The sequence below is a fragment of the Hevea brasiliensis genome, chromosome 12 (genome assembly GCF_030052815.1).
Source record: "Hevea brasiliensis isolate MT/VB/25A 57/8 chromosome 12, ASM3005281v1, whole genome shotgun sequence".
Lineage (NCBI taxonomy): Eukaryota > Viridiplantae > Streptophyta > Magnoliopsida > Malpighiales > Euphorbiaceae > Hevea > Hevea brasiliensis.
In genome coordinates, this window is record NC_079504.1 from 7140474 (window position 1) to 7167087 (window position 26614).

Consider the following 26614-nt stretch of genomic DNA (forward strand, 5'->3'; position numbering starts at 1 on the left):
CTTAAGACTGTCTGAATCCATAGCAAGTCTAAGACTACAGACTTTGATCTTCTAAGAGCCCACTGTACTTATTTGAAACTTTTTTCTAAAGTCAAAGACTCAAATTCATCAGAATAAGCTTAATACTTTAAGTGTACCATGCTGATTTTTTTTTTTTTCGTTCCTAATTTATTTTACCATTTCCTTTGTACTCTGCTTTAGAGGGGAGTTAAACTCTTTCTGCACCCTTTTTAAGACTACTATGGACCATTTAACTTTCTTTCATCAAACAAAAGATTAGTTAAAATTGTTTCCCTAGTGCACTTCCCTTTAGTTTCTTATTTCTCTTACTGCTATTCAAAGCATATGATAATTAACTTTGGAAGTGTTCCTTTAAAGAACCTCTTTTACATAACCATATCATATCATTTAACTTAACTGCATCCTATTAATCATACTCAATTTTATTTTTCTTTCATCATTAAGTCTAACCTTAGTATTGAAACATAAGAGGGCCTTTGCTAAACCTAATAGACTTCCATTATATATATTTCATGTTTAGTGTGATCAACAAGAGTATCATTTATACAACATAATTCTATTATAAGGTTAAGAAGATAACAAGTTAATCTTGCTCTTCCATTGAATTCTTAAGGAAACAACTCACTTATTCATGTAACCATACAATGCTAATGACAAGAACATTCACATTCTAACATGCATTAGATATACATGCCCACACTAACTTTACATAAATGCATACATCCACTAAGCTACCTCATACCTTGACATTACATAACTACAAAACATGACATAAATACATACAGGGAATATAAACATATTAGATCATACTCTTGTACACTTATGATATGAACATAAATTACATAAACATCTATAAGTCTACCACTATTACATGAGTTATCTTTTTAACATGCCAAAGTCCTAGGTTCTGGTGCATTTGCTACCTATAAAACTTATGTTGGTTTGTGATGCGTCCCACATCAGTTCTGCAGGGAGTTCTTAGGCGTTATATATATGGGTTTGCAAACCTCCCCTTGTGAGCTAGCTTTTGAGGTGGAGTTAGGCAGGTTCATATTATTTGGTATCAGAGCCTCACTCTGTATGAGTCGGTGGGCCATGTACAAAGGTTTCCTAATATTCTTCGGGAGAGGTTGGGATGAACAAGTCATGACTCCAGTTGCTTTACGAAGACATCAAGTCTAAAAGGGTCAGGAATAATGTGTCCCACGATCGGTTTTGCAGGGAGGTCTTGGGTGTTACATATATGGGTTTGCAAACCTCTCCTTGTGAGCTAGCTTTTGAGGTGGAGTTAGGCAGGTTTATATCAGTTTGGGGAGAGGGTTGAGCTAGGAGGCTCAATAAGCATAAACTACTTAAAATATTTATATTGTCTTTTTTATCACATATACAGGAGTATTTGCTACCAACAAAACTTGAGTTGGTTTGGGGGGAGGGGCGAGTTGGGAGGTTCTGTAAGCATAAACTACGTAAAATATTTATATAGTCCTTTTTATCACATACACAGGAGTGTGTCATTCACATGAATGCAACAATTATCACACGTTTGCAAACATGACAGTCAAGTCACCAATGACTCCCCTCTAAACTAATATGCTAGGCTCATATAGAAGCTTCTCGGGACTTTTTCTCACTATAACCAATGTGCACAGGTCATATAGAAGCTACTCAGGACTTTCTCTTTGAACATGAAATGTATCATGTACTAGGGGTGTCGTAGGATCCTCACTTGGCTTAAACCTACATAACATAACATCACACGATCTCACATTTGGGAGTCAATGGGTCATTCATAACTTGCCTCACATGATAGACATCATGCAATTGCAACAAAGTATGGTTTTAATGCATTACACCCTAATATCAATGCATTTTATAATGCATGATTATGCTCAAAGCATTAATTACTATATACAAAAGCGTTTGAAATTCAATCAAGCAATTTATATTTACCTCTTGTAGAACTTATAAATTATTCTTACCCCTTTATTTGGCAAGTAGACTTTAACTTTAGTGCATTTTCCTAGGGTGCTCTGACACCAAACTGAGTCAGGGCCCAACATCCTTGGACTTCGATTACCAACTCTCTAAACAAGTGGTGAATCCACAAAACACATGAATTCTATACACAAGACTATCTAAAAATATTTTAAGAACTTACCCTTGATTTAATACTTTCTAGGCCCATAAAATTGGATTCTAGAACCAAGAAACTCAAAAGAAAAGAAAAGAAAAGTAGGCAGAAGTAACTTCGGTTGCTGAAGCCTGAACTTCAAGTGCCCTTGGGAGGCAGTAGCCACTTTGGCTGCCGAAATAATGGTTTTTGGCAATTGAACCTGGGAATTTCCAGAATTCCCAAGCTCGATTCCGTAGCATCTCATCTAAAATCAAACAACCCAACCTCACTATTTATAGTCCCAAAACACCATCCAACGTCACAACACATACACATCTTGCTTATAAGCTTAATTAAACCTACAAAAGTCACATCCACCCATTAATACTTTTTAAAACTTAAAATTCATTTCTCAAACCTCATAACAAGAGAAAACCATTTCATTTGCTTCACCAAATCGACATTTAAGACTTACTAGATGCATGCTTATCAACTGAAAAGAGCTCATGATAGACACATGAAATCAACATCTAGCAAAAAACATGAAAAATTTAGAGTATTTCTCATTTGAATCAAAACCCTCTGTGCACTTCCATTCATATAAACACATTATTTGCCTCTATAAAAGAAGAATTCCTTACATGCAAGCTTGACTCTAAGAATAAAAATCTAGAAGCATGAATCTTACCTCAAGTGAGCCTCTAACACCCTTAAACTCTAGCAAGAAAACCTTCACTTAATCAAAATATAACCCAAGAAGAAGAAATGATGGAAAAGAATTGAGATTTGGGGTGTCACTATGCCTGAGCAAAGAAATTAAAGAACCTTACTAAACTTTTGCTCGTTTGAGTCTATTTATACCCACAGCACTAGAGGCACTTTCGGCAGCCGAATGTCCTATTGTTTCTAAAGGAAATTGTGCCCTCAAATCTCTTATTACAATGCTCCAGCCCCTCTAAGATAGACTTGCAACACAGACAAGACTCTTTCCACCCTATCCACCTATCCTAGAAACCCTAGGTTTCACGAGAATTCCTGCACACGGTAGGAAGGTGGATGTTACAACATATACATATATATATATCATGTCCCATGTCCATGTTGGTGCTTCATAGGATATCACTGAAGATGTGGTCCATTATGTAATAATTCCCCTTCATGTGATATTTGGTGCAACCCTTTAGTGGCAATAGACATCTGTGAAAAGTTGTGGTAGGTTACTTCTTTTTTACTGTAGTAATCAGACGTGTTGAAGACTTGAAGTACCTTGATGATGTATGTAAGAGTAAAGGTGAAAAGGAAATAGGAGAGTCGTTCAGTAAAAAAAAAAAAAAACGAAAGGAAATTTGGTTGCACAGATACTGAAATTAGTGGCAGTGGGACTAATGCTGATAGCAGTGGTAGCATGATGAAAGTGATAAGGGATGGTGGAGGTGGTGGTAAGGTTGTGGATGTGAAAATAATGGCAGTGGTGGTGACAACAGCGATTGTGACAACAGCAGCAAGAATGCTGATGGTATTAATAAATGAAATTCACAAATGTGTACTACTATTAGAATTTCATAGTAGTAATGGTGATGCTGCTAATGTTAGGTTGAAAAAAATCAGTTTAAAAGATGAAACTGATTTGTGTGTCAAACTCACTTATTGTGAAGTTGTGAACAAATTTATTACAATGGAACTTCAGCATTGGGATTGAACCATGTCATCAATGCACCCATGACTAAATTTCCTCATGATGGAGCTTTTGTAGTTCAAAGTAGTAATGCAATTGTTTTGGCGTCGATTTATTGAGTAGTATATTTTGGAAGCTGAATGGTTCTCTTTGAACTCTTTATTTTGAGGAGGGAAGCATACCCAATTTAATTGCAAGGTAGAATAGCAATACTGCCAATGCTTTTGTATGTATACTCTGGTATGTTTATTTGATTATGCAGTTGGGTTATCAGGGAACTCTGAAGGTTTGGTGGTCAAATTACTATATTGTTGATCAATGGAATGCAGAAGTTGGCATCATGCTTTGCAGTTCTCGTAACCGTTGTTTTCTTCTTTGTTTTTGCTTGTATCTTTTGACTGTAGTATCAACAGAATCTAGTGTCATATCCAATTTCCCATCTGGATCATGCATAATTTTTTCCTGCTTTAGTATGTTTTCTTGTACATTTTTTGTGGATATTAAATGATTAACGTTCGCCTCTCCAGGTACAAGGGCTGAAGAGAGAGCTTGTGAATGCAAAAAGGTTTAGGAAGGCAGCATCTGCATCATTAAGGATGGCTTTGCAGAAAGCTGCCCAGCTACGTCTGATGGAGAAGGAGAAGAACAAAAGTCCATCCTATGCAATGCGTATATCTTTGAAAATCAACAAAGTTGTTTGGAACATGCTTGTAGATGGTAAATCTTTTGCTGAGGCTGAGATAAATGACATGGTATGTATTAAAATATGGTGAAGCATTTATTTTCTTGTAGCTTTCAGCGAGACTCAATAGTTGAATTTAATAGCTTTTCTATTCCTATGTTTTACTGAAAAAAATGCAAATGATATAATGTGATGATAATTTTTATTCTCATGTATATTTTAGAGGGTGGCGTGCTGATGGTGGTGGTAAAAAAAAGAAAAAAGTAATAAGGCAATGTTATCCTGATTGCATGTGTGTGTGTGTGTGTGTGTGTGTGTGTGTGTGTGTGTGTGTGTGTGTGTGTGTGTGTAATAGGCTTTGCATTACTTAAAGTATTGGTGACTGCGTAATGTAATAGACATTACGTTAGGTATTTTTGTGTAGTCAAAGCAATGAGACTTGTAGTTTTGAAAAGACAGCCGATATCTTCCTTTTAGGGTCTAACTAGACCGCTTGATATGATCTAAAAATGCTAATGATGTACCATGCTTCAATCACATTTTGGTGACTTTTGGTTCTTCAAGGATATGCATGATAAAATTATGCTTGTCTGCATCCTTTCTTCCTCAGATCTTTGATTTTGACCGGGATTACAAGGATGTCGGTGTTGCTCTATTTACAACAAAATATTTTGTTGTGAGAAACTGCCTGCCAAATGCCAAGTCTGATATGGTTCTGTCAGCGTGGAATCCTCCACCAGATTGGGGGAAGTATGCCCTTTTCTTCTATCTGTTTGTTTCATTTAGTGGTTCTCTAGGTATTCTGTGCATAGTTCTTGGTCTGCATTAAGTTAAAACTTCATTATCTTGGATTAATAGTTATATATCAATTTGCTCCACATGGTTATTGGCTTCACTCATCTCTATTTATTGTGATCTCTATGTAGTGCTACTTTGTGTCTTAATCATGCAAAATTGTTTTAGGAACAAATAGTCTAAAAAGAAAGTTAATTTATCTGATCGTCCCTGAACTTAGGTGGTTGTATTAGTGTCGTCTCTCAACATCAATTTGTATAATAAAAATCTCTAAATTTTAACTTCAATATCATTAAAATCCCAGTGACTTGCTGTCATCGGTTTACCGGTTAACTATAACTAAATTTCACTCACCATTTCTCAACTTAGATGAATTTATAACAATCATCCCTAAACTTTAGTTTGCATCACAAAAATTCTTAAACTTCAATTTAATATATTTTTTCTTTGAAATTTTTCAATTTATTATATTTTTTCTTTGAATTTTTTTATAAAAATATTCATAATAGATAATAATTCATGATTATATAATTTTTCTTTCAAACTTTCATAGTTATTTTAAAATTTTAATTTTTTTATTTTCAACTTATTTGAAATAAAAATCATACTTTTAAAAATAGTCTAATATTTTGATAAATATTTGTTATTAATTAATTATTTAATTTTTCATATTAAAAATTATGTAATTATTATTGTTTTCTTCAAAAAAATTAGTAATATTATTTTTACTTGTATTACTTTTTAATTTAGTTTTAACTTAATATCTAAAGGATCATATCTAATTTATCTTAATTGCTTTAATTTTATTTTAGTGTAAGAAAAAATTCAATAATATATATTATTTTATTTTATTTTAATGATATTCAAACTATAATTAAGTATGAATGATTTTTCCTTTTTATATTGGCGGATATCATGTATAGTTTTTGTCTTTATTTCTTAAATTAACTAAATAATATATCCAATCTTAAATTATTATTTGGTCATTTTATATTAAAATTTATTTATATAATAAATTGAAATGTAGGGGTTTTTATGATATTAATTAAATTTGATGGTCGTTTGTGGTACATCTATTAAAATAGAGGGATAGTGAGTGAAATTTAGCCATAATTTAATCTAAAACCGGTAATTGTAGGTCACGGGGGTTTTAATCATACTACTCAAATTGAAGTTCAGGGATTTTTATAATACAAATTGAAGTTGAGGGACATTGCTAATATAATCACCAAAGTTGAGGGACAACAGATGAAATTAACCCATTTATTTTCTGTTGAATTTTGCGTCCATAATATCTCAATGGGTAAGCCTGCATTGGATAAAATAGAGGGTCTGGGCATGATATAGAAGGTATTTGGGCCATGAAACAACATTTTTTTTTAATATCAATTTGGTAATACCAGTAGATTTGTGTACAATGAACTCTAGTTTTTCAGGGTGGATGCATTCAATATGTGGTTCTTGCTCTACAATACTAGTTGTCATCCAGTAGGTTGTTCAAAGGAACAGGGACTGGTGTTCTGATACTTCTCATGTGCTTCTTTGTGATATCTTTCAGTGTGTAACATATTAAGTACCTTTTTAAAAAAATTGTATTTGTTCTTTAGAGAATCACAATATGTACTTTTTGGGCTGCAGGAAAGTCATGCTTCGTGTAGATGCAAAGCAAGGAGCTCCAAGGGATGGAAATTCCCATATTGAACTTTTCCAGGTAATTTAGTTTTGTTTCCCTTTTTGTCCCTTTATGTTTCTCTCTTTTGACTTCTCACAGTAGCATTAATTGAAACAAGATGTGGGGCACAAACCATTTGCATGCATCTTTAAATCTGTTAAAATCTTTCCCCGACTGTGCAGTTATCTGTCAAGAGACATTGGTTAAATAGGAAGAAAAGTTAAAAGGAATATGCAGAGAATGAAAATAATGTCTGTTGGCCCTCTTGGTAACTTATAAGTTGAAGCAGAGAGGCTTCTTAGGTGTAAAATGCAGGAGTACTAATCTACTTGCCCACCATTAACATGTTTTTGTATTATGGGCTTTACTGGGTGCTTCCAACAATCAAGTTTTCTTAGATGCTGGCATTGTAGAGTTATTTCAGAGTGGAAGAAGAAATATGGAACTAATCTCTCACCCAGTTGTTATTGGAGGGTGAGAAACAGTGATCTTTTTGAAGGGGAGGTCATTTTAGTTTCTAAATTGAAATTGTCCTGCTTAAGTTTCTTTGGCTTCTGTATAGGAGTTGCACTGTAAGTAATATTTTTGTTTTCCTTCTTTGATGTGGATGTTTTAGAACTTAATCCAACCAATTTTGGGTATTCTGTTTCAAAATTAGTGTATATTTTCTGAGTCTTGCTTAACATAATCTCTCCCTTTTGCTTCAGGTAGAGATTTATCCCCTTAAGATTCATTTGACAGAGACGATGTACAGGATGATGTGGGAGTATTTCTTCCCAGAAGAAGAACAAGATTCACAAAGGCGGCAGGTTAGTTCAGAACTGCAATGATATCAAATTGATGAACAAACTACTTAATGCAAACAAGCTTTTAAAGTTACTTAGATCAAGATGCTTAACTTGGTGTTTCACATTGTGCAACTAGGAAGTTTGGAAAGTTTCAACAACTGCTGGCGCAAGGCGTGTAAAGAAAGGTTCATCAATCCAAGAAGCTTCTTCATCATACAGCCATGCAACAAAAGATTCTGATGTCACATCCAAACTCATTGTTGGTTCAGGCCCAGAGTTGAGAAGAACCTCATCTTTTGACCGAACATGGGAAGAGACACTTGCAGAATCTGTTGCTACCGAACTTGTCTTGCAGGTTCATTCATCCAGTATTTCTACTTCAAAAGCCGACCCACTTGGTTTTAATGAACAACCATATGAATCCTCTAAAAGTAAATCGAAAGAGTCCAAGCTTGTAAAGTCTGGTCGTTCATCCCATGAAGGAAAAAAGATTGGTAAATCAAATGAAGAGAAGAGATCCCGGCCTCGAAAAGTCATGGAGTTTCACAATATTAAGATAAGTCAGGTGGGTTCAGTTTGTGTGAATTGATCACCTGTTTTTTTGTAATATATTCATTTTGTCATGTAGCTAATATTCTTTGTTACTCATGTAGGTCGAGCTACAGATTACTTATGAAAGCTCAAGATTTAATCTGCATGAGCTTAAGTTGCTGATGGATACTTTCCATCGTGTTGAGTTCACTGGGACTTGGAGGAGGCTGTTCTCACGAGTAAAGAAGCATGTTGTTTGGGGAACGCTGAAGTCTGTGACAGGAATGCAGGTAATAAAATGTCTTGGAGGTGACATACTACCAATAAATTTCATTATCTACAATACTGTTTCTAAATTAAGATTGTTGTTGGATTCTATTGATTTTATCATCACAAACTTGAAGTTGCTGTTTTATAAGTTCTGACTTTGGAGAGATTCATAAAGCTTTACATTAATTAAAAGGATATAATTGGAGGTGATTGTTATGATCATACTTAATCACCAACACATAATTTATTTATTAGTTTCGAAGCCAAAGAAGTTGCCATTCATTTCTTGGTACATTTTCTCTTCCGGTTTACTTGGGTTGAAAAAGCTCATACAGTGCAGCTCTTTTCAATTTTTTTCTCTGATTCCTAATTTTTGTGTATAGATCCCATTTACTTCATTTCCTTCTCACACTGGCTCATACTTCTCTAATTTCAATAATGTGAGATAGTATCCATTGATTAAAATTGAACATAAAATCTTAATAATTAGCTAAAGGATAGTATTCTTTTGAATTATGCTTTTGTACGTTTTGTTTGTGTGTAGTACATGCATATATCCTTCTCTAGGAGGAAATGTGTGCTATATAGTGGCATACTCTCGGGCCTTGAACCTGGTTCACTCCTGTGTGGCAGTAGGTGGTTAAAATCAAAGGAAATTTTGATATATTTTATTTTCTTTTTGTATTGACAAGCTGTTAGCATGCCTTTATTTTGACTTTAATGTAAATTTGCAAATCTTTGACAGCATATAGTCATTGATTTAAACCTAATAATATGTGTTGGCCATATCTAATGTGCGCCAATCATCTTGTCTCTTTCTGACCGATTTCAAGTTTGACATGCTCTACTGATTTTGTAGGGCAAGAAATTTAAAGATAAAGCACATAATCAACGGGAATCCAATGGAGCTGGTGTCCCTGATATTGAGCTTAACTTGAGCGACAATGATGGTCAGCCAAGCAAATCTGATCAGTATCCAAACTGGCTTAAGCGTCCAAGTGATGGAGCAGGAGATGGATTTGTAACTTCCATAAGGGGTCTTTTCAATACTCAACGCCGCAAGGCCAGGGCATTTGTGCTGCGAACTATGAGGGGTGAAGCAGAGAATGATTTCCATGGCGAGTGGAGCGAAAGTGACGTAGAGTTCTCTCCTTTTGCTAGGCAACTAACAATAACAAAGGCTAAGAAGCTTATCAGGCGGCACACAAAGAAATTCCGCTCAAGAGGACAGAAAGGTTTGTCATATTTACCTTTATGTACTCTCGATTGCTTTCTTCCTTTTTGGACCTCATGGTACAGTTATCTAATGCTTTTATAGTGTATATTGTAGAGAAGTCAAATTAATTGCATGGCTGTATTCTTATCATTGTTGAATGCATTAAATGCTGAATAAGAGTCCCCAGCTTCTGGATTTGCATCCACAAAGTCTTGATAATTCGAAACTCACACTTCATGATGTTTTCAGGTTCAACCTCATCACAAAGAGATTCACTTCCATCGTCTCCAAGGGAAACCACTCCATTTGAACCATTTGAAAGTGATTCTTCTAGTGAATCTTCACCATATGAGGATTTTCATGAGCAACTAGAATTCCAGTCACTTAAAGGAGACTTATAAAGGCTTTCAGACCTGATCCACAAAGTTGCCTCTCAGGGGATATGATGGAATTTGCCTCTCAGCCAGTACCTGTGATAGAAACTTGGAAGATTTAAAACGCTCCGAGTCATCTTATAAGAAGAGCATGTTAAGGAACACGCAGCATGGTGTGGATGTGGCATGTGTAGGTTAATAACATATGGATCGAGAGTTTGAGACATAACTATGCTTTCAAGAGTCATCAACGTAACCGCGATGAATCCACTCAAGGCCCCTAGCGTTTTGGGAGGGTATTACCCTTTTGGCTTCACAGTTGTGTTTAATTTTGCAGCCTATTTAGCTTCCGAGTAGATATACAAACTCCTAAAATCTTGTACAATTACAATAATCCCACAAATCTGTATATATTTCAATATAGAATGGAAAATAAAGGAATGCGAAATCATCTTTTGAGGCCTGAAAATCTCTCTGCATTTAGGTTGGATGAAGTTACTTTTGAGGGCGCTCTCTCTCTCTCTCTCTCTCTCTAAAGATTGGTATCCTTACTGTTGTGCCATGCCAAACGCCTAGTTTTGGTCATCAGAATGTATTGTATTGATCCTACTTAACTTGAGATTTGGTTACTTTTCATATTTAGTTCCTAGTCTAATTAATTAGAGCATAGATTTTTATTCTGAGGATTTGATTCAAGGATATCAAGTGATGAAATTAAACGTAACGTTTTGTTTTGGTTTTTTTTTTTTTTTTTCTTTACCTTTTTGGTCAAATGCTGTATGTACCTACTGGCTAACGCAGTATGTTCCCTTCCACAGATGGACAAAATGAGTTCCCTTTTTTTTTTCATCATATTCTCGTGCGTTAGTCCGTTTCTTGAATAGAAAATAACATACTGCACATCTACGTCAGGAGTGAATCATATTTGATAGCTCAACAGAACAACTCAATTTATGAGTCCAGTACTCATTTTTTGCAGGACAATACATTATCCATGATTGATGTGCCTTACAGGAATTATGAATCGCAAGATATATTTGTCAAAGAATGAAGTCAAAAGCTTTAATTCAGTTAAAGATTCATCTCATAACACGATCCAAATTTATGTTAATTCAGTTAAAGATTCGTCTCATAACACGATCCAAATTTATGTTTTTTCATGCAGGAGAGACAGGAACACATGCAACAGAAAATTGTATTTAAAAAGGAAGGGTTGAGAAAAAAATCATCGCACGCTGCCAAATCGTTTTATAGTTTCATCAGTAGCACCAAATGATTACAGTGCCCTGATTATTACCGAGATTAGATGAGGACATTGGAAGCATATTTTATTTCAGTGAACCACGTTAAAAATTACAGTACTGAGGCGAATTGAAACTATGTAACAGCCTAACAAATTAATCACATTCTGCTTAATTCACTAGCGCTCCTCATATCTGCTAACAAATCATAAAGAAACAAGATCCAGCACTAATATCAACAAGGAGTATCGCCTGCTATTTTGGAGTTAGCTGAAAGCAGCATCAAATCTTCTCCCCTCTTCAGATGATTATACTTGGGGATCCAAAATCATGCCCGTTTCTAGTTATAACTCAATTTGCTAATTACCCATCCTTATGAGGTATCAGTAGCATTGCCCTCTGCAACACAAAAAGAAGATGCAGTCAAATGACAGTGCCCACCTGCTAACCAACTCCCCATCGTTTGTGGAGAGAATCAACTCATCACCTTCTAATCAAAATTAGCAGGTATGTCCAATTCTGTATCTGAAGGGTTACCAAGCTCAGCCAGGGGCTCCTGTCAATCCCAGAAACTTGAATATGAGATATTGCATGTCACTCCGATAACTGTCATTTTCTAAAATGTCGACAGAAATCATTGGTTTGAGTGCATTATGCCCATAGTAGGCAAACCAAGTTACTAAGAACATATTGAGAACCAATTGCATATGAATAATTTGGGATATGATTATCAAAGTGCCTCCTCACAAGGCTTCAGAAATTTTGCCCCATTGTAGTAGAAAAGAAGATAAAGAGTGGTGTGCTGAGAAATGGATGCACAAACCTTGACTTTGACGATTCAATCCATACAGTGCATTTTTTTAAATTAGGGTATCCATTTTCAAGCTCCTAATACTATATATTTATCCATTTTGCAGTTACTCTGAGCTTTTGAAAACAAAGCATCACATATATCACTAGGTGACAAAGTGATTCAGCTTTTTTGAATTATGGTTTCCTTTTTTAAGCTCCAAATACTATTATATTTATCCATTTTGCAGTTGCTGTGAGTTTTTGCAAAGAAAGCATCACGTACATTACTGGGTGACAAAGTTAAACAGCCCAACCACATAAGCGTTAAAACGTATTCAATTTTTATTTTGTTTAATTTCATAATATAACGTTTTTTACTCTGAAATTTGAATCAACTTGGTATTAGACAGCAAATATGAAGCATCTATCCAAAATTATTCATATAGATGATATACCTGCTCATCATCATCTGCCGAAGAGTGGACAACTCCCATTGGCAAAGTGCTAGTAAGATCTTCAGTAGCTTCTTGCAAAACCTGTATCACATGAAACAGACAAGTAGCTAAAAAGACAAGTTATATCTATTATGGTTGGAAAATAAATTAGTATATACAAACCAAGTAGTTTAAATGCACAACCTTGAGGGCTTTAGATTTCCATATATCAAAAAAAATCTTAGAAAAAATAAAACAGAAAAATGCACATCAAGCCAAGTTGCTCTGCTGCAGGTGAAACATCTCACTTTTAGGTATTTGCAGCATCATGCCCATAGAGAATAAACGAATGCCCTCTATTAGAATACTTAATGAAGCAAGGGAAGCAATTACACAAAAATTTGACCCCAAAATCAGCAGCCAAGGTAAAGGAAGAAAAAGAGAGATTACGTAGCATAACAAGCATTTAGAAAGCATAGAAGTAAAATATATTGCCTCTATATGTTAAGGCTGGGAATCGAATCATACTACTTCTGGATTAACAGAGGGATTGTTGGATCCTTCAGTTACAGCTTTAGAAGGATCTTCAGGAGTTCCCTGCATGCCCCACATATCAACTTAGAAAGATGAAACATGCTTGTCCAGTTTGTTAACAAGATAACTGCCATAGTTAAGGAAAAAACTGCAACAGCGAAGAAATGTTACATGTTCATCCTGGTTGCCTGAAAATTCTCCTTCCATGATAGGAGGCTTGACATCAATCGGGGTTTCCTGCAGATCCCATTTATGCAAATAGAGGAAGTAATGCCACCAACACCACCACTAAATGCATTCCAGTTGGATAAGACTAATGCAGAAAATTTCATGGCCCACATGCAGCAACCAAATTGCATTTGTATATAGGAATGCCATATTAAAAATAATGAAATCACAGTAAAAAAAAATTCATTTTCCCCAACTCAAATTCAGAACTTTCAATAGATTAGGACATTTTAAAATAACGGATCTATAATATAATGAATTAGCTTCAAAAATAGAAGAAAATACATATCCTATTAACAAAGGTTTAGGTTCTTTGTCATGGTACATACGGGTTCAATTTGTTCTGGAGGAACATTCCTTCCTCCTTTGCGTAGGTCCCTCAGTGTTCCCTGCAGAATCCACATGAAAAAGAATAATCAATAAAGATAAAGAACCACAAGAATTAGTAACATTATAAGCCATAAACAATCCAAAGACATGACTAGGGAAAAAAAATATATCAACAACTGTGCACACTTCTTCACAACCAAACAGGACAAAATAAAAATAAATGAAAAATATACAAAGATTCATTCACTCTGTCTATCCCAAAAATATAGTGCATTTTGAAAATCCAACCCCATAGTGAATTATATACATCCATGCTATTGTCACATTTAATCCTACATTTTTCACTTAAGTTGCAACATAGTATTATAACACAAAGTTGAAGTGCTCATTGCTCAATGACTCTACACCTGGATAAATTATGAAAATATAACCATTAACACAAGAGAGCAAAAGCATTAGCTAACATATCAAAGCTAGACAAGATAGTAAAACTATAAAAATTCATTTTGCAAATGACAAAAAAATGTCACTTTTTCATGTAATTTCCACATAAAAATGATAGAGAAATCAAAATAGCACTGAAATCAAGTGGAGAATCGCACATTAGCTGTCCATGGGAATTTGAACAGCACCTTGAACTTACTCGCATAGATAAAAGTGCCACACAGACAAAACATGAATTCATTAATTTCTTTCAACAAATATCTAGGACAAAAAAAATTTTTTATAGACTTTTCAAGACGCTCACTCTGCAATACACTTTGATAATCAAAAGAAATTAACCAAAAAAAAACAATCTCATGGGAAATGATTAGTGTACAACACAATGGTACCTTGTTCAAATGGAAGCCAAACTTGTAAGCAACAGCCAATGACTATAGTTACTAAAAAAAACCTTCCCTTAACAGTCCACTAAAAACTACAAATATACGATCCCTGATGTTTGATAGTTAAGCTAATGTATATTCTACCCCATATTAATGCAAGGCCATCTCCAACAGTTACACACAAAAAATAATTTGAAGCCAAAAAAAAAAAACCAAAAAAAAAAAACAACCTTATTCGCCCACATCAGGCCACATGCATTACATAATGTCCTTGGTCCAGCGGGCCCACGACGCATTGCGGGAGTCTTATTTTCACTAACACCACAATGTTGGCATCTCCAAACACTGAAACATCACAGAAATCCAGGGGAACGATAAAAAAATCATACCATAACTGAGCAACTCCATTAACAGAAGAAGTCATGACCATACTGTTTATAAAGGCCAAATCTAGTAAACCAGATTAAGCTTCCAACTCACAAAGTTTCAGGACAAGGAGTGCCATCCTGTAGACAACTCGGTGCAGAGTCCCAACTTGAACCACCTGAACTTTCTTTCAAGGATGCAAACTGCCCATTCTTGCGGTGCATCCTAACGAGATAATAAACAGAAACAATAGAACAATGAAAACAATCACTTGATAGACAATATCCAATGAAAACAAACTGGCATTTGAGTCCACAAGATTAGCCCAAAAAATAGCAATAACAAGTTAACAACAATGAATAAATCGAAGGAAAAAAAAGAATTCCCAACTCCTAATCTTCAAAGGCACAATCAATCATCTTCCCAATGCCTGAAATAGAAATAGTAATTCAAATTACAGCAACTTAGTTTATTCTTTAACAGAAGTTTATTCTTTAACAGAAATGCCTGCACTTGACATAATCAGAAAGCAACATAAGTAATTTTATGGTTTAGTGCACCTTACCTTTGTGCCACCTCTTTTCGCACAGTGTATCTTATTTTCTTGTCAAAACATCTCTCCTTCCGTTTCTCACGAAACCTAACAAGGGAGGCTATTCTTCGTGAAAGATTTGAATGCTTTGGTGTGTCACCTACGCCCTAGAGAATATGGCAGATAACAGATGAACACAAGCAGAGAAGAACCAACTTAATCGCGCTTGATAATTCAAATTCTGCATTACCCTGTTATTTTGATCAAAGGGTACTTCAATAGCAGGTACAGCAGTGGGAATGTCTCGTCCACCCAGAAGCAAAAGCACTGCTTGCACCTGTTTTTACCAGTTGAAACTAATATGTTCATTCGTTAAAATAAATATTATCCACATCAATAAACGTAATTGTGCAAACTGGGGAAGAGGTACAAATAATTTCAGAAGTACAACTAATTTGCAAACAAGCACACAGCTGCAAAATAAATAATCCAGACATTCACTTAAAAAAGTGAAATGCATTTCTTGCAGTTCTGGGTAAAGGTGTCCCAAAAAAGTTGTTAAATTTCCACCAAAACTACATATGGCTGTCACGCATGCACTCCCCCAGAAATAAAAAGCATCTAGATGCATGCATTAATGTCATAAACATCAATAATCAGATAGGAATTAAGAGCCTGGCTCATGACGCAGACATAAGTAAATAAGAAAAAGGATACAGAATTGCTGAAAAAGAAAACAATAAAGGATAACCATAAAGTAACGACCTTTACACAAACAGTAGCAATATCCACTCCACTCCAATAAACTTCAATTCTTCAAAAATTGCACATCGACTCCTAACACTAAATAATAATAATAATAATAATAATAATAATAGCCATACAAACAAGAAAGAATAAAAATAATCATATGTGCAAGTGCATACGAAAATCCAAAGAAAAAACAAAAAGAGGAACTGAAAGAACAAGCTATCCAATTATTAATTAGAGGACACACGAGAGAGAGAGAGAGAGAGAGAGAGAGAGAGACCTTCTCAGGGGTAACAGCAGGGAAAACATACACCTCTCCTTCAAAAGAGAGAGTAAGTTCACTTGTCCTCGACGCCATAACCACACCAGCTCCACCTCCAACTCCGCCGCGATGCTCTGCCACGTTCACACCGGAATTCATGTGCGCCTCTTCGACGTCATCCATAGCGTCACCGTCCTCGTACTCTCCACCGTCTTCGTCCTCAATCTGTATCGGCGCTCGCAAGTGTTCTTCATAAGGACGCGCCTGCAGTGGCTGTGGATTTGCAGCCGCCATTCAAAAACCTTAACCGCACCGGCCGACCGGCCGTCACAGAGAAGCGAAACCCTAAGCTGAGCTTCGAGCTACCTGTTTCATTGAAAATGGCCTACTACGTTCAAGCTTTGGAAACCCTAGCCCAAATTTCGAATTGGAAAATTTTATATGAGCAGTCGAGAAGCTTCGAAAATGCAAGGGAGAAGAAGATAAGAGAAATGAGAGAGGAAGACAAAGCACCTCAAAATAGCTAAGACTTGCAGGGGCAACACTTGTGTTTCCTTGAAGAGTCCCAATTTGGAAATTTTTTTTGTTTTTTTTTTTTTATAAGATATTCTTTTTTTTTTTTTTTAATTCCTGTAGATATGGAAATGCGTCGTCTTGCGAGAATTTCGATTTACACGTAAAAATAAGGGAATGATTCGGTGTTTCGCAGGAGCACGGCAACAGCTGTGGGATGGTTCTGATGGGCAGTGGGGCCCATATGATTGTGGATCACACGGAGTGTGTGTGGGGCAGATGATTAATGATTTTCTTCATTTAATGATGGGATGTTGTGTGTCAGTGTGTGCGGCCCATTCGGCAGCGGGTATAATCAGGTTTTTGGATGATGATCTGGCGGCTGGTGGCAATCACTCACTGGAAGCCTGCGGTTATGATTATCATTGATTTATTGGAGGAACTAATACTAATAGTTGTAAACGAGGATTCTCTCACAGGACAGTGCGCCCCACATGTGAGACCCACGTGTGCGGCATGATCATCATCGTGTGAGAGGACCGGAGCCGGAGATTCCAAATTGTGGTGTGGGGCGTTGGGTATCCTGTGAAATTACCGTATTGGAATGCTGATTTGGAATTTAGCGTTAGGATATTGCTTTTTCAGTGGTTTGTGTCTTTTTTTGCTGCTGAATGGGGGGAAAAAAAAATGTGACCACTGGATCCTAATTAATGATCTGCAAAAAATTAAGCTGAATGTAAATAAATGAGCTTCAAAAGTTGAACTATTCTTTCCATCTTATAAAAGTATATTTATTTTTTTATTTATTTTGAATTATAAATTGTTTTTCTTTTTAAAATAATAATTTATTTATTAATTTACTACTATACCTTTTTTAATAAATTTTATTTATTTTTTAATAATAAATCATTTCATTTTAATAAAATAATATGAGTTTAGATATATTAGAAAAGTATTAAATAAAATTATCATATAAATTATATTACTTACATTTTTGTAATTCGTATAAAAATAAAAATAAGTGAAATGGAAAGAGTATTAAGGATTAGGAGAGGAGAATTTTAGTTACATTTTTTTTATGTATAATAATTTAATATTAATCATTATTTATAATAGATTTTATATTTATTTTATTATAATTAATAATTATAATAAATTCATTAGGGGTGTGCAGTTTTCGGTTTAAACTGAAAAATCGAACCGAATCGATTAATTCGGTTCAATCGGTTCGGTTTTAAAAATTAATAGGTTCGGTTCGATTTATAATTTTGATAATTTCGGTTAATCGGTTCGGTTCGATTTATAATTTTGATAATTTCGGTTAATCGGTTCGGTTCGGTTATTTTCATAAAAAATCAAAAAAACCGAACCGAACCGAAATTATTAATATATATATAGGAAATCAAAAAAAATCGAATCAAATTGAATCGAACCGAATCGAACCGAACCGAAATCAAAGAAAACCGAATCGAACCTAAAGATTTTTGAGTTTTGATTTCTAATTTTTTTTGTTTTTATGTTTTTATTATTTAGATTTAATGTTAAAAATATGAAATTTTATAAATTTCGGTTTGATCGGTTTAAAACCGAACCGAACCGAACCGAAATTTATCATTTCCATTCGGTTCGGTTTTCTCTTATCAATCAGTTCGGTTCGGTTTTTAAAATTTTCGATTTTCGATTTTCAATTTTATCGGTTCGGTTCGGCTCGGAACCGAACTGACCGTTTGCACACCCCTAAAATTCATTATACATATTAAAATGTTCAGTCAATAATTTTTTTATATGTTAGAGACATTTGTCTATATCTTCAATTTTTCTATATATATATACCTTCAATCAATTTAGTGTTTAATGATTTTTAATTAATAAAATAAATTTATATTAATTAATTTATATTTATATTTTATTTAAAAAATATAATAATTATTATTTTTAATAAAAAAATACTTTTTTATATTCGACATTATTATTATTATTATTATTATTATTATTATTATTATTATTATTATTATAAATTTTAAAAAATTAATTATATAATCGATTAAAAATTAAAATATAATTTTTTTAGAAAATTATATTAAAGTTAAAAACTATAAAATTACATGTTTATTAATTATATTTATATTAATAAATAAAATATTATATACTTTAATTAGTTTAGTTAATCATTAATTTTATAAGATAAAAATTACATATCAAACTGAATGAAATTTATCGATTTTTACAAATTTCAATGAACAACTCAATATCTTAATTTATCTTATCCACTCCTAATATTAGACCCGCCAATTCATGACACCAAAATGAGCACTTTATTCTAATCAACCATGCAGCCACTAATATATAAATAAACCAATTCATGTCATTAGCTAACTACATATTTTACCATATATTTGTTCATGAATTCTGGCATATCAAATCAGCACTATATTATCAAGACCAATATCTTTTAAAAAAAGATTTTTAATAAAGTTTAATCGAATATATATATACATCTTAAGAATTGTTCTTGAATTCTGGCATATCAAATCAACACTATGTCATCAAGATCTTCTTAAAGATTTTTAAACCTAATTTCCATCCAAACTACAACCACAAGTAATACAACTATACAGGTAAAATCAATTCAGGTCAATAATTAACTAGATAATTCAAGTACTATCGTCAATTGGAAGCCAGACGGACCCAACACTTGCAAAGGAAAACACAAAAGATGCACTTAACATTGGGATTTTACCTTATCGGATCACCAATATGCTCTTTATATGTTAGTGGGAAACAGAGATAATAGAAAAGAGTAAAACTTGTGTGATCGTGCAGCTGCACAATATATAAAAAATGAAATCCACGTTTAAAAGTGACATCATGCTCGGATGAAACTAGCAAGTTGGAACCAATTTTTAGAACTTCTGGATTCTGGGATACCCTTAAGTGAAACTGATAATGAACTTCAAAAATCATAATTTCCATTTTCTCCTCGCAATTCTTAGAGCTTCCAACACAGAAAAAGGGGTCATCTATGATTGTGCTGGGAATATTAACATATTAAAAAGCGGTTGGCATATAAAATTATCAATGATAAATCATGAAGCTTTATGTGATACATCCGGCATAAAATTCTCAAGAGGTAATCTCATGCAAAGTATCAAAGGACGAGATGACCGCGTGTATTGATGATGACACTATAATATCTGTACATTACAGAAAACAAGCTGAAAGAAATTGCTAGAAAACCTTCAACTTGAATCAGTGCCACTGCCAACAGCTGTGACCATTCTCACAAGACAACTTGGAAACTGATCGCTCTGCAAATCATCACCAATTTAATAAGTAACAAGACTGTTGTGTGTATGGATGGCATTACCAGAGACAGAGTCATTTGCTTCAGCTTCACCCTAATCCAGAAGCCAAATGAAAAGAGAATGGCATTTACAACACATAATGGTATGGAACAGTGCAGAACCAAGAAAACTTATAATTTACACAATATCTATACCTGTTCAATTGGAGTCACAGAATGTTCCTGGGTTTTCCTGGACAGGTCTCTCAAAGTCCCCTACAGAGTTTTAACTCGTCAAAAATGCAATTGAACATGGCATATGATTAAATCCCAGCACTAGAAACTTACAGATGAAACTTAAAAGAACAAGAGCTTGGAAAAAGGTAAATCAGTTTTGGAAGAGATTATTTATTTAAATGGTTATATATATACCAAACTTAAAAGGACATAGCATGTGATTAAATCCCAGTACTATATATATATATACACACTCCGAATTGAAAAACCTTGTTATTTGATTTGCAGACACTACGCTGAACCCGACCCTGTCCCTCTTTAAATGGTTATACAGCCAAAGAGTTTATGTCCCTATCTTACAAAATTCCAAACCCATTCCAAGAACCTACAACTGAGGGAAGCAGAAGATGGACAGCTCTTGACAATTCAGGTAGGAGGTCATCAAAGATTCAGGACTCTACCATGGCAACATGTATCTAGCCTTTTGGATTGTCACAACTACCTAATACCAAGCTTCACAACAACTCGACTAAGCTTCAACTCAATCCCAATCCAATTGTCTCAACTATATAATATGAATCTCCAACACCCCCACACCCACCCCAACCACCCCCCCCCCACCAAAAAAAAAAAAAAAAAAACTCCACTCACGGTGCATTTTTGAGATTAAAGAATTGGACTTGGAGGTTAAAAGTTGAGTAATATTAAGGGGGTAACAAACGAGAATAAAAAGTTATCAGAGATACAATTGAGTTGGTACAAGGTACAATTTATTCTATTATTTTACTATTATACCATTAATATAAATAGTAAGAAACATTTGTAAAATAGAAAAAGAAAAGGAGAAAAATGTTCTTATATATATATATATTCACTCTTTCCTGTGTTAACATTATAGACTAAAAGGCATTAACCTTTACCCTCTTAAAAAAGATAGCAAAACAAGTGTAAAGGGAGTTATGACTCAACTCTCACCCCACATTACAATCCAAAAAAATGCACCCTCAAGAGTTATACGCTTGCTGGTAACATCCAGTAATCCTCATCTCTGATAACTCATTTTGCTAAAATGTTGTCTCTTAACACTCCATAATCTACCACCATAGCACAGCTGGCTAAATTACAGTTTTGTAAACCTTCACTTTACCTTCAACTTAGCAAGGAATTTACAGTCACATATAACTGCAATTTCACTTCCCGTTTCAACCACCATGCTAGTCTTGTAAGTGGCATTCTCCTCACTCTACCCATCTTTTGTCTAACAGAACCTAGGTATTGAAAGTGAATGCTTTAATGCATCTCTACTCCATCTAGTTTAACTATAATTCTCTTGCTTTCTCTTAACTTGATAAAATTGCGATGCATATTTCCATTTTAGTCAAAACAATTATAGGATGCAATTTATATTCTCCATTTACCCAGCTTCACAACAATAGTTGCGAATTCAAACTCCTTAGAACAATTAACAGCATAGCTTAATAATGAAACAAGAATCAACAAAATCTACAATCTTCCAATCTCTGAATGTGCATTCACATTCCTAAATTATTTCATGTCTCTCAAGTCCAAATTTCAACCATGCATGTAAAAAGATTTTCTAAAAAGTTACCCCCTATAAGCTATGCATTCACCATATGATAAGAGCACAAATAATGTCCTGAAACTTGCAGTATGAAGAGTTGAAGCCAAATTCTTCAATCCAACCCAAACCCTCCCCCCCACCCGCCCCCCGCGCGGGGAGCAAAAACCAAACTCCCCAGTCCACCAAGCCACCAACTTGACTTCAGAATTGAGTATATTAAAAGCATAGTGGGTCCTTTAAAATATGCATAAGTTCAAATTCAATTAGCAATGGGCTAGTTTGGATTGACCTTACATTGTTAAGCTAGGTCTCTGTCTGTAAGCTCACTAACACTATGTTTGGGAGGAAGTATTTGGAGGTAAGGTATGGGTTTGGGAGGAAGGATTTTTAAAGAAGATAAGGTTTTTGGAGGTTTCAAAAACTCCAAAACCAGCACTTTTTAATCCACCAAATTGGTGGTTTGGGGAGGTTTTGTTACCTCACCTTACCTTACTTCCTTCCACGTACTCCATCCAAACATACTATAAAATATAAATGAACATTGAGCTTATCTCGAGTTAGCAATCAGAAGACCATCACTTAATGTGACACCAAGAGAAATAATAATCTCTCTTCCAATTTATATACTAAATAAGGTTAGAGAGATCAATGCTGCATAGATCCAAAAGAAGGGGGAGTAGAAGAATATCAATCTCATAAATCCTTTTCCATATCATTCCGTGCTTTTCCAATTTCTTTTCAATATTCAGCACAATGTTTTTTTAAGCTTTGACACTAAGTATTTTTAAGCTTCAACACTCGTACTTTTAGATTGAATTTTACCTTCTCTCCAGTTACTGATTTTATTTTTCCCTCACTTTCCAAATCTTTTCATCCTCTTCCTTACTTTAGTAGCATGCATGAAGTTGCTTTTTTGTTTTTTTTGTTTTTAACACATTTCATAAAAATAAAAGAATTGAATTCATCACTTGACAAACCAAACAACATTGATAAAAAGATTTAACTGCTAGGAGTATATGAATAATCAAGTTTTATAACCACATATCAGTGGCATTGTCTGACGGCACATCTATTGTTCTAATCAATGACAGTAGCAATATTTACAACGTTGATAAAGAATAGCCCACATATGATATATCAAACATTAAGAAAGTCATAATCAAATAAATCAACATCATGTACACAAAAAGGCAATCATGTGGATAAACACAGGGCAAACAAACCAACATGGAAAGGATTATTATCATCATTTTCTCTTCAAACAGCAAATGCGAATGTAAAACAGGTGTCAATGCATAAAACACATGACAATTCAATTTCATATATATATATGAGAGAGAGAGAGAGAGAGAGAGAGAGAGAGAGAACATAAAAAAACTCATGAAGATAGCCGTGATTGAAATTAATTATAGATACTAACCCTGTTTGCCCAAAAAAGCCCACAGGCATTGCAAAGTGACCTTGGGCCTGATGGACCACGCCGCATCATCGGGGTTGATTTTGAACTAATGCCACAATGTGTACACCTAATGAGCGCAAATCAATAGGGAACTTATTCTTTCTTCACTAATCATTATAGCAAACAAAATACTGCATCAATTATAGTAAGATATAACCACAAAAAGAACCTTAATAGAGCACAATTAGACTTTAGACCCTCAAATGGAGAAAAAATAATAATAAAGTGCAAAAATGTAGCATTGGGAAAGCTATTCATATATACTATCGTTTCCATTTTTTTTTCTCTTCCTCCCTTTAATCTCTTGCTCTCATAATTCCACAGGAATTTCTAACAGTAAGTTATCTTTGCGGAAATAATGGAACTCCAAATGATTATCTATAACTCACGAGGTTTCTTGCTGGCTGTCATCTTGTCCTGAATCCTGACCACCACCCCAACCACATGGTCCATCTGACTTCTTGGAAGAAGTAAACTGACCCTTATTGCGCTGCATCCTGATGACATCAAACAAATATAAATCATAAATCAAGACAGCACGGGTCAGACAAGATTGATCGCTAAAGCAAATTTATCAACACCCACAGGCAGTATATAAAATAAAATCAGTTATATAAGAGGCAGAAAAACCCCTGGACCTAGAGGGTACAAATCAATTGGGACATAATAGATTTGCAATGGAAACATCTCAAACTATGTTTCCACACTTCATTTTTTTTTTTACAAAGAGCAAAAGCTAATGCCTTTCTCAGCATACTATTTAGAGCTTCTAAAGTGAGTCCTGCAAAAGGCTATTGTAATTTAAATGTGCTGGTGTGCACATTCAATTTTAGAATTTCCGGTAGCAGTTGGTAGAGTAAAATGGCCTTCTATATGTAGACAATAATTTCCTTTCCATTTATGCTTCTAGACTGCGGTTTTGCTATCATATGCAAAATATTATTACAAGTGTTAATGCATATTTTAGATACTTTAAATTTTTAGATGCGAACTATTGTTAGTGACAATGTACACAGCATTTTCTTTCATTTTGTTTTTTATGCACAAAAGTTTCAGTTCCCTAAGCCCTCCCTGAAAATTTTAACTTTTCTAGAAGCAATGTACACATCAGCACTTTTAGAATTTAATATAGGAATTACAAAAAAAATTTTACTAGGGCTATGAATAGTATTTCCCCGGTATACAGTGTTTCCATCATAACTTCAACAACACATCAAGGTTTGACACGATCATGATATGTTGCATTATTCTCTCTCTTTTCAAATAACTCAACACGTTGCTATGTTGCTATTATGGCATCAATTGGTGCTTCCACAGTATCATTTGATTCATAACAAATGACAGGTGTCCACTAAGTCCTAATATATTACTTGGACTATTGTGTGTTTAAATTTTGTAAAGTTCTCTAACAAGATCAGTGTAACTTGCATTATACAACAATATAACCATACCTGAGTGCAACCTCTTGACGAACGCTATATCTAACTTTCTTATCAAAGCAACGCTCTTTCCTCTTCTGCCTGAACCTATGTAATGAGGCAGCTCTCTGGGGTTGAGTACAACGTCCTGGAAAGTCCACCACTGCACCCTATGAAGAATAAAGTTGGCAGATAAATAAGGAGAAAATCTTAGAATACTATATGTGCAGATACACACTCTAATTTCATGATTGAGAAGATACCCTTTGGTTTTGAGATGCTACTTCCAGACCATGCGGACCAGAAGTTAGTTCACATCCTCCCAATAGTAATAACACCGCTTGAACCTGTAAGAATTATCATATATAACTTATGATCAAAATTTCAAACTAAAAATATGCCAAATTTAAGTATCCTTTTAGTTGTCAATAATATTAAAGGAAAAGTGAAACCAAAATCGAAGCTAAGTAGCTTGCTGTTTTCATTACCCTGCAGCTCAAATTGAAGCTTTATTAGGCTCATTTAAGCATAAATTAGCAATTCCTTTGCCTCTTAAACAATGAAGGACCTCTAAATTTCTAAACTTCAATATCTTTCCTTTCCTCTACTTACATTCCCTGGCGAAGCCAAAAAAAAAAAACCTAAATACACAATTCACGGCCTCCAAAAAAGTACCTTATCAGGAGTAACAGCATCAAACACATAAACTTGACCACGAAACGTCAATGTGAGTTGGCTGGAGACATCGCCTCTATGAACAACGAGCTCGGAGCCAGCGCCACTGCTAGGAACATAGACGGAATCGTGAGAGACATCCTCTACAACGACACCAGTTGCGTTGCCGTCTTCATAACGAATGTGGTGATGATCGATAGAGTCAGCAGCAACACCATCTTCTTCATCGGCGGTGGGGGCAGTGATCTGATGATGAACGTTCATAGGATGGGAATGACCGTACATTGGCAAGTCTGAGAGAAAAACTGAGGATTTAGAAGCATTACAAAGAGGGAAAAGAACAGGAGAGAAATTAATTTGGGGAAATTGTATAAAACCCTAACCCTAATCGAGTTAGAGAGTGAGTGAGTGAGCGAGTGAAAAGCGAAAAACTGAGAGAGAAGAAGGGGGGAAACGAGGGAGAGGTGAGGATTGTGAAAAAAATAGAAGAGAAAAAATGTGAGTGAGAAAGAGCTAGGTGCCGTACAATGAATGGGCGTGTTATTTTGTGTAGACGACCCAAAACGGTGCGTTTTCTTTTGTGTTGGAGTTGCTTCGTGTGTGACGCTATGTGCGCGTGCGAAGTGAAAGACTACTCAGGAGCCGACGTTATGGCCCATTGGTGAGAAGACAGATGGCGGATTTTTTTTTCTTTTTCATGTGTTTATATAGAGCTGAAGCTCACATAAATATATATTTAAATTTTTATATTTTTTATATATTTTAATTAATTATATATATATTTTTTAATAAATATTTAATATAATAATCATTAAATTTATTTTCATATAAATTTAAATTTATATTAAATATGTTTTTTTTCCTTCTTTGTGAGTACGTGAAAAATTAATTTTTAATTTATTTAAAAAATAATAAAAATAAATCTTTATTTTCAGGTTCATGTTTAATTAAATTATTTTTTTTAAATGTTATTTTATTTTATTAATTTAATTATGAGATCTATAAATTATTTAT

The 26614-nt window shown here is 34.5% G+C and overlaps 3 protein-coding genes across 12 annotated transcripts in view; 1 reads left to right on the forward strand and 2 right to left on the reverse strand.

Annotated features, from left to right (window-relative positions):
- LOC110636849 (protein SABRE) overlaps nucleotides 1-10606 on the forward strand; it is a 30910-nt gene extending 20304 nt beyond the window's left edge. Inside the window, exons 15-22 of one of the 2 annotated variants that reach the window (XM_021786700.2) lie at nucleotides 4337-4561; nucleotides 5102-5241; nucleotides 6925-6997; nucleotides 7666-7767; nucleotides 7883-8311; nucleotides 8400-8567; nucleotides 9407-9782; nucleotides 10013-10606. In XM_021786700.2, coding sequence (XP_021642392.2) covers nucleotides 4337-4561; nucleotides 5102-5241; nucleotides 6925-6997; nucleotides 7666-7767; nucleotides 7883-8311; nucleotides 8400-8567; nucleotides 9407-9782; nucleotides 10013-10164 — 1665 coding nt within the window. In that variant the 3' untranslated portion in view covers nucleotides 10165-10606. Of the gene's footprint in view, nucleotides 1-4336; nucleotides 4562-5101; nucleotides 5242-6924; nucleotides 6998-7140; nucleotides 7626-7665; nucleotides 7768-7882; nucleotides 8312-8399; nucleotides 8568-9406; nucleotides 9783-10012 lie in introns of those variants that run through there. The other variant, XM_021786703.2, reaches the window with a different exon arrangement.
- Nucleotides 10607-11446: 840 nt separating this feature from the next.
- Nucleotides 11447-17066, reverse strand: LOC110636847 (GATA transcription factor 24). Of its 8 annotated transcripts, none has more exons than XM_058130947.1 (12): nucleotides 16947-17066; nucleotides 16452-16843; nucleotides 15672-15758; nucleotides 15455-15588; nucleotides 15004-15114; nucleotides 14754-14868; nucleotides 13696-13755; nucleotides 13310-13375; nucleotides 13133-13201; nucleotides 12626-12706; nucleotides 11866-11934; nucleotides 11447-11777 (listed from the first exon to the last, which is right to left on the reverse strand). In XM_058130947.1, exons 2-11 carry the CDS (start codon nucleotides 16725-16727, stop codon nucleotides 11869-11871), a joined length of 1065 nt encoding a protein of 354 aa, XP_057986930.1. In that variant the 5' UTR covers nucleotides 16728-16843; nucleotides 16947-17066; the 3' UTR covers nucleotides 11447-11777; nucleotides 11866-11868. The 8 variants fall into 8 exon arrangements, 6 of the variants coding, with proteins under 6 accessions (XP_057986930.1, XP_057986931.1, XP_021642390.2 ...); XM_058130948.1 differs by having other exon boundaries at nucleotides 16452-16799; nucleotides 16947-17051; XM_021786698.2 differs by having other exon boundaries at nucleotides 16452-17003.
- Nucleotides 17067-19992: 2926 nt separating this feature from the next.
- On the reverse strand, nucleotides 19993-26114 carry LOC110636851 (GATA transcription factor 25). Of its 2 annotated transcripts, none has more exons than XM_021786707.2 (7): nucleotides 25601-26114; nucleotides 25189-25272; nucleotides 24959-25095; nucleotides 23897-24004; nucleotides 23469-23574; nucleotides 20446-20505; nucleotides 19993-20344 (listed from the first exon to the last, which is right to left on the reverse strand). In XM_021786707.2, the coding sequence occupies exons 1-7, from the start codon at nucleotides 25883-25885 to the stop codon at nucleotides 20273-20275; spliced, it is 852 nt and encodes a 283-aa protein (XP_021642399.2). In that variant the 5' UTR covers nucleotides 25886-26114; the 3' UTR covers nucleotides 19993-20272. The 2 variants fall into 2 exon arrangements, with proteins under 2 accessions (XP_021642399.2, XP_021642400.2); XM_021786708.2 differs by having other exon boundaries at nucleotides 19993-20254; nucleotides 25601-26111.
- Nucleotides 26115-26614: the final 500 nt, after the last annotated feature.